We start from the raw sequence: 11,192 nt of genomic DNA on the forward strand, positions 1-11,192 counted from the left end.
AGAGGAACACTTGAGCCAAATATCATGATGACAACATGAGAAACTATTTCATGTATCTACTGCCAAAACTACACCACACAAGCGTAACAGAAAATAAAATATTTTTAGCCACTGCCTCCCATATTTCCACTGTAAACTGAAAACATCTTAAATCCTCTGCAGTGAATGGGTCCCATCAGAATCTCCTGATGCAGATGGGACCACTTTTGCATTGGATGAAGCATCGGGTCTTATTGATGGATTGGTTTAATTTAAATACACAGTTTTTTGCTTTCACAAGATGTTGACTGATGGACTGGAGTGGTGTGGATTATTGTGATGTTTTTATCAGCTGTTTTTATCAGCTCTTCTTATTCTGGAAGCACCCATTCACTGCAGAGGACCCATTGCTGAAAGTTATGCTAAATTACTTCAAAACTGTTCAGATAAAAAAAAAAAAAAAAAAAAAAACTACAAATCTACAAATCTACATTTTGGATAAGTAAATTTTAATTTTACTGCACTTTGTTTATGCTGTCTATGGGCAACTGATCAACCCAGAGTCGACTTGACCTTAAAAAGGCTTGTGAACGTGAGTGCCACACACAGGTTTATCAAAGCCAGAAAAAGACACATAAAATACTTCACTTCCAATCCTATTTAATTTCTCATAAAAATACGAACTATGCATATACCCTCTGTACCTTCTGTATTTCACTAGACAGTTGTGTGTTGTGGAGTCATCAATCCCTGCGGCTAAAACAATGCCCCGTCTCTCTGCATCACTGAACCGGCTCACTCACTGACACACTCTGTGCTCTGCGCTCCACCACGCTCGATTACAAACCCTCAAATAAATGCGGGTTCTTACTACTCATCAAAGAATACTGAAAAATATTAATGCTTTTCAACGTTGATAATAATAAGAATAATGTTTCTTGAGGAGCCAAGCAGCATACATTAGATTGATTTCTGTAGGATCATGTGACACTGAAGACTGGAGTAATGATGCTGAACATTCTGCTTTGAGTCAAAGGAGTAAATAACATTTTCAAAACAATTATATGCGTCACAATACAGGTGTGTCATCTGATTCAGTAGACGTCAGACAAACTTGTTTTGAATTTGGATCATTTCTCAGAATTTGGTTAATATATCAGTTAATATATCACTTGAAGCTACATTCTCAAAAACAGCAGCATTTTAAAGAAAAGGTTTCTAGAGTAAACAATTCTGGTGAGTGAAATTACAAATTAATCGACTTCACACAACGTTAACTACAAGATCAGAACATTGGCGTTTACATGGGCAGGGTCTTGCTTGTCAAACATATAAATGTGATTGTTGAGGATTTAAAACTGTCGAGTCACTTCTGATTGAGCCCGTCACACCTTTATTGACGTATGTAACGCCTGACTATTGTTCAAAACACTTAATATTCACGAGGAGACATTCAACATCAGGAGACAAATCCCAACAAATGATGTCATCTAATCAGATTTATTATGCAACATTATGAAATGTTTTTAGCAAGTGAACTCACAGAGAGATTGCTTTCTGAAAAAACAGGGCATTACTACTGATCTCGTCACAATGACACATTTGGCTAATCTGAGTCATATGCAGTTAAAGACGCCAATGCTTCTTTACTCAGGAGATGAGTAAAAGAAGCAATTGCATCTGTAATTGCACACGCCGTCTTTAGTTAAATATGTGGTTTGTCATCTGAAGTTTCACTGAAGGTCAGTTTCTGAAACTCATCACAATTACATAACTGCAGGACTATGCAAATCAAACATCTGAATGCAGCCAGCATTGTGGACGTGCAAGTATGTGCCACTGTTAAATCTCTACATGTTTACATTTGTTTTTAACTAAAAAATTATAAATAGTTACTGCAACTTTTATCCTCATTACGACAACTTCAGAACCATGTACAAATACCTTAAAGTCAACATAATTTGCCCCTTACACTAGTAATGGAGACCAAATGAGGACTTTGCTAAAATTTGGTCAAGCTATTTGGCTCCTTGATGACATTAAGGGATGTCATCTGATAAGGAAAGCATTTTGAGAGAAAGAGCAAATAAATAAGGTTGATACTGATTTAATGAAAACTTATTTTACACAAAGAAACATTCACCATGTTCTGTCATAGTCTACATCAGTGGTTCCCAACCTTTTTCAACTCGCGGCCCACACAACCACACACATATGTTTGCGTGGCCCACTTCAAAATAATTAACTGACCCCGCTATTTTTGGGTTAATAACTTAGTACTCAGAAGCTAGATTGTTAACTGTATTTATTGTATGAACTAGGTCTGTGCGATATGGACAAAACAACAACAACAACTAAATAAAAACTATTGCGATTTCTTTGATCAATTTTGCGATTGTGACACACACCGATATGCTTTTACAGTCATAAATGCATTCAGGATTAATTTGAAACATATTTCCAAAAGAAAACCAATTAGAGCTTTTCTTTTTTTGCCATGCATTGTTCATGCATTGAGCTCATTAATTGTTGCGGTGCCTCAGGTGTTTTCAGTTTGTATACAGTATGTGTCAGCAGCGAGAGTGCATAAATACAAGCTCGAAAGCAGAATCTCTCTGTTCGCACACGTATTTCCTTTGCTCTGTCACAAAACCAGACGTACTTGCTCAGATACACGCTGCTTTGCGCTGAGAGAGTGTGCGCACTTAAAACGTGTTTCCTCTCACTTTAACATGCGTCCTGTGCACTCACAATTCTCTCTATTCTCATTTCACGAGTTAACCCTTACATCTAATCTGAAGGCGAATAGTAGTCATATTTTGGTGTGCTGTCCTGGGGGAGGGGTCCGGGCCCGGAGCATAGCCCGAACCCAAAGAACTCCCCCTATCCCTAATTTGGGATAAATAGATTAGAAGTGAGGAGTTGGGGTGGAGATAAAGACATTGTGTGAACCTGGAGTTAGGCATATGCCCTTTCTGTTCTCGCGCTAGGCGCAATGCATTCTGATTGGATAGGATAGCATACTACGGGATGTCAGGGCAGAGGAAAATCGTGCTATAAAGCGATTTAGAAATCGCGCACACTCAAATCGTGATTTTATGACAATTTATTTTATTCGCACAGCCCTAGAATGGACTGGAAATGAACAGAAAATAATTGGCGGCCCACCTGCAATAGTGGGCCGCGGACCACAGGTTGAAAACCACTGGTCTAGATGTACTGTAGTAAAACAGATCTGGGCCATGTTTGTATTCATTTTTTTTTTCTGTCACGGGCCATAATTCTAACCTTGAAATCATGATTAGGCAAAATAAACCATGCGTTTTGAATCATCATATATGTGAAAATCAGCTAAGAACTGAACAAATACTTGTAACCTTGATCAGAACAAGACAGGAATCATTTATTTGTGTTATTAATTAATTAATTATACAACACTTCCTCACCTTACAAACTCTTCATAACATTATTTGTGGTATAGCAAATCAAGCACTATTTTTGGGGTCAGCACCCCAAAATTATTAAGAAATAATTATTGGATTTAATACAGCAAATATGATTCAGGACGATTAAGTGGAAATACATATTTAGATCAATTAAATATAGTGATGTATCTTTTTTTTTAAATAGATTTAAAAATCTGAAAATACTTTTTTTTTATTTCAGTTAATACACTTAACTATAACCTATAACTACTATAACCACTTGATTTGAAATCTTTTTTTGTTTTTATAAAATACATGGCCGGTGTTTCTTTGTTGCATGGTTATCCAGATATATTCCAAGAAAAACTCAAATATCTCTTAACAACAGTGTTTACTATTGTTTAAACCAACTGATTTAAAATATTTTTATAGATACAATATAAAATACCATATTATTTATCTTTTGACAACAAAATTCTCATGTTCACAAGAAACTATACTTAACTTTTTTTTTTTTTTATCAAATCCGGTGAGAAAAATATCCCATATTTGTGTAGTTAAGTGTAAATGGAAAGTGCTAGATCTAAAACCATTCAAACCACCTTCATCAGCAGAGCCTTTCCTTCTTCTTGGGCTCTAACACATGCACAAGCACACAACAAAATGCTTGGTCAGCATGATAAACAAATGCCATGACAGGAAGTAAAAAACAGGAAGAGAGAAATATTTGTGAGTCGACACTGTAAGCATGAACAGAGAAACACAGAGATTGTGATCCTATTAGAATACGGAGAGGCTTATGACATTACAATACCATCAGAGAGCTCGCCAAATCCACTTAGCACAACTAAACCCAGACTACAAAACAACCAAATAAAGCACAGGTTTGACAGAAATGTCTTTTCTTTTCTCTTAATGTTTTTTGATTGCACTTGCCCTTATTCCTCATATTTTGCGATGCAGAAATTAGCCGTTTTCCTTGAACTCCTTATTCATTATCGGACTGCACTATAGGTAAAATAACTAGAAGAATAAAAAATGCAATAAATGGTTGAACTACTAGTTGAACTACAAATTAGTGCGTTTAAGATTATGGGTTATGGCTAATCAACTGAAATAAAATTAGGGATGCATTGATCGGATACTCAGGATTGGTATTGGCTCCGATACTGACATTTTCTGCGGACCGGGTATCGGTCAGACGAGACCGATCCAAATCCGATATTGTGCGTGTACTATTCTGTGTTATTGTTGAGCCCCAAGAAAGGCACCAAAACATTATAAAGCATCAAAACGTTTTCGTGCACTACATTTCAAGTGTTCTGAAGCTGTTCCATAGTTCAATGTGATGTACACATTAGTATTGAAGTCATTAAGTTCTCATAAACTCATATATCAATATCTCTTCCATTTGTACTAGCGATGTCCAGTTCACGAACGAATCATTTGATTTAACCGGCTCTTCTTAGTAAACCGGTTGAACCAGTTCACCAAATTACCTGAATTGTTTGAAATGGTTCGCGTCTCCAGTTTCAAACTCAACATTCTGAGCATGTGATGCGCAGAAGCACTCTGTGTCACTCTGTATGGTCGCCTTTAGTATTATAATACTTTTCCTGCGCAATAAAAAATTATTAATCGCCTTTCTTATTGTCCTATCCATAACGTTGCTGCCTTTATAATTGTGTTATACATTTAAAATAAACACTTTTAGAATTCTATATAAAATTTATATACTTGTTTTTTCATGAATGTATTTTATAACGATACAAAGAGCAATGGTTAACATTTTACCAGATTTTAGACTTATTCACTTAATTTTAATAAAATTATTGTGCACCCATGATTTTTTTAGAGTACATTTTGCTGCTGAATTATCCACTAACCAAATTTATAATAGTATTTAGCACAGATTATGATTATATATTTTTTAATTTGTTATTTTTCATTAAAATTAAGTTGTTTATATGTAGTTGATTGTGTTTAACCCACAAAAGAGTGATGATCAGGTCAACACAGAGAAGTATAGAAATTCTACATTGATTTAAAATAAACTGCGCTGGTATCGGATTGGATCGAAAATTGTATCGTTGAATCCCAAATAAAATAACGAGGAAATGACACCAATAAAAAGCAGCTTATTACACAGGTCCCTGGGATTCTTGATTCTTTTCTGATTGGTCGGTCTCAACAATCCGAGGTGTGTTTTTTACAAATAACAACCATCGTTTATTAATGATGGCTAAAAACACACCGCTCATCCAGGTATTTGAGGCCGGTGTGACTTTTACGTCTCTCATATCACAACTCAGCACTCTTTCTAGCACACCCCAATTACAAAAAAACACACCTGCTGTTTTGTTAAAAAATAAGGTGGATATGGGGCCAAAATCTGCCAGGGGAAACCCAGTCATTAAGCCATTGAGAATAAGCCATTTATGGTGGTTATTGACCCGTACTCCTTCATCCAACACATAACCAAAACCAGTTGCCACAGTACCACGTGATAGAAGCCTATCCCAAAACTGGGCCACAGTGAATGCCATCTTTGAGTATCAGCATGTTTAAGTAGAAAAGGACAAGTGGATGAGGAAAGAAATATAATGGTTTGGGTTTGTATCATGCATGGGAAGTGAAGTAAGAAAAGCCTTCTGCATAGAAGAGGAAGTGCTTCAAAACAGACCAACTCATGAACTTAAACAGATAGCACAGCAACGGCGGTTTTGATTTAAAACCAAACCAGACAACACGGCAATGCAAACATACTTCATCCTGCCAATTTTTTCAGTGTCTGTTGTTCATTGTTAGTTCATGTTAGCTAATTTGTGAGCTAATATTATCAGATCTTAATGTAAAGTGTGACCACTATTATTATTAATTATTAAATGCAAAATAAAAATTTAAAATGTGTTTAGTCACATACTGAGTAGGTTTGCATGTTATTAAAAATAGTAGGCAATATACTGTATGTACAATGCAATACACTGAATTCTGAATGTGCATAAAGGTGACACAGACCTCCAAAAGTTAATTCAATAAAACTTCCTACATTTAAAAGACAGCTGAAACCAATTATGCAACTAAAGAAACAAATGTTTCAGTTCATGATTTCTTCATATATTATCCAACAAACTCATTCAGCCTAATGATTCTAAATCAAATGTGGCTAAATAGTTTTCAACCAGTAGTCACTACTGACTGCTAAGTAATGTATTACCTGTCCAAGTCCAAAGGACAGTATGAATGCATACATCTTAGGTCTTGACTGTCTCTTTGCTCTCCAGTTAAAATGGAAATGTCATCATTGATTCACCCTCATGCCACAGTTGCTGCTATCCATTGACTTGATTGGTTGGTTACAGACATTCTTTAACATATCTTTGAACAACTTGAGGAGAGTATATAATAACAGAATTCTCTTTTCTTTTCTTTTTTTTAGGTGAACTATCCCTTTAAGGTGCAAGTCATGATATCAACTGAGTCATAGTCTTTATAGAACCTTTCAGATAACCATAAACATTTCAGAGATATTCAATGCATCATGGAACCAGGTTTAAAAAGATCAACAGTAAAACCAAACATTTTATCCAGCTTCAACATTATGAATTGATCATGTTATTAGTGCTAATGTCCTTTGGTACGGTCATGTACCAGTCACATGAGCACAACATATTGTGTGACTATCACTTATAGCAAATGAGCTATAATGCCACTTCAGTTTATTCAAAACTAAAAACTAATACGGTGGGAATGTGAGCACAGTATAAATCCCAAACTTGAGGATTTTATACTAGACTACATGGCAGGCAGTCAATCAGACTTAAGGATTGTGGGTTAATTAATATACAATTTTGACTGGTTTGGCTGTTTAAATTAATGCCAGATATAGAAGAATATACACACTTCCTTAAAATGTCAGCAATAGAACATTTCGAGTTCTGGAAATGTAGCTCAACCCCAAGTCAAAGCCTGCTGACAGTAAACTTGTGCAAGCAGTGATTAGATAGCAGGTTTTGTCCCATCATTAGTGTCATGGATATTGTGATGACAACAAACACATGTGATTAGTCAAATAGCTCTGCAATGTTAAGTTTCAGCACAGTATTTATACAAGGCTTTAGAAATAAATTACAAATGCCTGCTTAAACAGATTTTCCAGAGGGCCTGTAGTAAAAACATGGTACAATTTTTACCCATGGTTAATCAACTAAGATCAATTTAATAAACTGAGGATTTACTGAATTAAGGACTTGCTGTCACAACATGAAATGGCATTAACATATCATTTTACTTCTCTACTGTGTCAATGTTTAGGTGAAACAGCATATTCAATGGAAGAAAAAAAAATGGGGCGGGACTTGATTACATAATTGACTGGATCATGATAAGCTCTTTATATCAGGGTTATTATCATTAACTGAAGCAATTAGTGAAATGTATTAATTAACCTAAATGAATTCAGTTTGGTTAATTAAAATAAAGCAGAGATACAAATAAATAAAAATAATTAATAGTAATGTTAAAAAATACATAAAATTACCCCCCAAAAATTAAACTAAAAATATTAGAAATATTAAAAAAATCTAATCAAATTCAAAATATGAATACAAATTTATTATAGGATATAAATAACACTATAACAGGTTTTTAAGGGGTGGAATAAAAATTCAGAGAATCATTACAGTTGGAAAGATTGAAAACAATTATTTTTTGTTTTGTACTGAAATAACATGCTCTGATGACTGTTCACAGTCGGACCACAAATGTGTTTTAGGAAAGCACACGAGGTCAATAGTGATTTCATGTCGACTTCATGGGCTTTAGGAAATAAGAGAAGACAGACTCCCAACAGCTGACCTTGACAATCAGTGGAGGAGAGAAATGCCCATAGGGATGTTAGGATGTGTGTTTTCCAACCTGACAGAAATGGAACTATTTAACAATAGACTTCTCCACAAACCCTGTAAAAGTGACATCACTGCTGACACACCTCCTTCCGGCTGTACCATTCCTCGCTAAACCAGATGAACATCACCGACAGTGACAATGAGAAATGCCCCAGGAAGAAAAAAAAAAGTGACTAACCTTTCTTAAACTCCTCCAGCATGGAATCCAACTTAGTGTCGTGAAACACAAAGTGGACCGGATGGTTGTAGAATTTAGTGATGGTCTTCAGCGTAGTGCAGTCATCCGGATCCACAAACGCCAGGTCTTTCACAAAGAGGATGTCCACTATATTGGTCTGTTCGTCCTCGTAAACCGGAATGCGCGTGTATCCGCTCTCCATGATTTCTGACATAGTGTTGAAGTCCAGCACAGCATCGCTGTTGATCATAAAACAGTTGCTGAGTGGAGTCATGATGTCCTCCACCGTCTTAGTCCTCAATTCCAGAGCACCCTGGATCATGTTCATCTCCTCTTTCACCAGATCGTTGTATGGCGCGGTCACCTTAAGCATACCCACCAGCTTCTCCCGGTTGTACACGGTGCCGATCTCCTGGCCAAGAATGCAATCCAGCAGTTTGCTGATGGGGAACGACAGTGGAAAGGTCAGAAGCATGAAGAACTTGGTGAGGTGGATGGTGTTGGCGCCCACCGCCAAGCCGTGGCGAGAGCAGAGCGCCTGAGGAACGATCTCACCGAAGATGACGATGCCGATGGTTGATGCCACCACAGCACCCAAACCAGAGCCGATAAGATCATCCAGCAGGATGGTCAGCGTGGTGTTGACCAGCACGTTCCCGAGAAGAAGCGAGCATAACAGATAGTTTCCTTTCTTCCGGATGGGTTCAATCTTTCGTGCGTACTTCTTCTCCTTCTCCGTGCCACAGCTCTGGACGATTCGCAGCTCCATGGGGTCCAAAGCCATGAGTCCCAGGTTTAGACCACTGAACATACCTGAGAGTACCAGAAGGCAGGAGATCAAGATCACCTGGAACCAAATGGGAAGCAGAGACTTCTTCTCCTCCACCACACGCAACTTTCCATCATGTTCTCCCAGGCGGTACCACCTCCCATCCTGGCTGCGTCTGATGCACATCCCGTAATCCTTCTGGGACTCACTTTTCCTAAGTGGTTTAATAGTGAACTCCAGCACCCCAGATGTGCCCTGGTTGCTGACCTCCATCTCAGTCTCGATGGAGATGTCTTTGGTGAAATCAGCACAAGTCCTGTTGAACTCAGAGCTGCTGTCCTCGCCCTGCTCTACGAACTTAATCTGCTGCTTGGTGTCATTACTGATTTGCAGTCCGTAGAACCGGAGCTTGATTTTGCTCCCCTCTGTTACCTGTATGATCCCATTGTCGGCGGTCGTGGCGGGCTTGTCGCTCCACTCCAGCCGCATGCCGAGGATCCGGCTGTCGCTCCCCAGGGATTCCGCTCTATTCGCGCAGATTTTACTCCAAAAGAACAGCATTAAAGTCAGCGTGCACCCTTTCCCACTCCATTCCGTCGCCATGTTTGTTTCGCTCTCTGCGGAATGAGAGTTGACGTCACCTACTCATTTCCCAAGGCCCCGCCCTCCATTAACATATCGCATGTGGAACTCCAATCAGCGTGCAGACCGTCACCTAATGAGGAAGAACGAGTTTGCTTGCTAAATTAAGGAAGAACAGTATTTCTCAACAGTTAAGGTGGAGCCATTTCAGCTTTTCTATCGCAAGAATATATATATATATATATATATATATATATATATATATATATATATATATATATATTATATAATTGTTATTTTAATTTGTAATAAAACATTCTGGAAGCTTTCATCAGATTTACACATATATATATATTATATATATATATATATATATATATATATATATATATATATATATATATATATATATATATATATATATATATATATTTTTTTTTTTTTTTTTTTTTTTGTATTACACGCAATTATTTTTACATTAATATTATAGACATATTAAAGCCGTACAGATTTCAAAAGAAAAATAGGTATCTTATGCTCACGAAGGGTGTATTATGATTTTAAAAAAAAACTTTCAAAACTAATATTGTTAAATCTAATTACAATCTATATGTTTATTTATGCTTTGGAAATATAATGCTTTTTTTAGCTATGCAAATATGCAAAAATATGCAAAAACAACTTTTCGATATCTTTGACAGAGATGTAAAACTGGCTTCATAATAATGGCGCTACATGCTTCCATCAACAGGTGGCGCCATCAGACAGGCTACAAATGAACGCTACTACAGCTATATCACACTATGGAAGCATATGGGTAGCATTATTCAATTTGGAATGTAATATGCAAAATGACAATGCAATATGTAAAATGGCAATGCATTTCTGTATTTACATTTACATTTTCCAATACATTTGTGCAACGTTTGGTGCAAAATGAAAATGAAAATTAAATTACATAATTTTCATTTGCCATTTCCTACACCAGTTTTAATATGTAAAATGAATATTAATTTTAACGCTTTATAAGTTGCAAAATTAAAATGTATTACAGAAATGATTAGATATGTCTAACATGTTCAAGCAAAAACTGTGGCAAAATGATCATTTAAATGCTATTTTTCTTAAATGCATTAACACTCACAGTCAAGACACTTATGATTGCATTTTCAATTCAATGTCCCGCAATGAATGTAGCAAAATTCAATGTGCACATTGAAAATGCATTTCGAGCCGATCACATCTCCGCCCCCTCCCGCCCTGTCAATCACTGCGTGAACAAGGCGGGGCTTACAGAAGGTCAAGAAACTCAAGTGAGAGAAATTGGACAAGATAGTTGGCCCGTGTACGTT

At 36.7% G+C, this 11,192-nt stretch overlaps 1 protein-coding gene across 2 annotated transcripts in view; it reads right to left on the reverse strand.

Annotated features, from left to right (window-relative positions):
* The window catches only part of LOC128013866 (metal transporter CNNM4), a 37,312-nt gene extending 27,423 nt beyond the window's left edge, over positions 1-9,889 (reverse strand). For both annotated transcript variants that reach the window (XM_052597046.1, XM_052597054.1), the window contains exon 1: positions 8,490-9,889. In XM_052597046.1, the coding sequence (XP_052453006.1) occupies positions 8,490-9,861 (1,372 nt within the window). In that variant the 5' untranslated portion in view covers positions 9,862-9,889. The remainder of the gene's footprint in view (positions 1-8,489) is intronic.
* Positions 9,890-11,192: the final 1,303 nt, after the last annotated feature.

This window comes from Carassius gibelio, chromosome A5, assembly GCF_023724105.1.
Source record: "Carassius gibelio isolate Cgi1373 ecotype wild population from Czech Republic chromosome A5, carGib1.2-hapl.c, whole genome shotgun sequence".
Lineage (NCBI taxonomy): Eukaryota > Metazoa > Chordata > Actinopteri > Cypriniformes > Cyprinidae > Carassius > Carassius gibelio.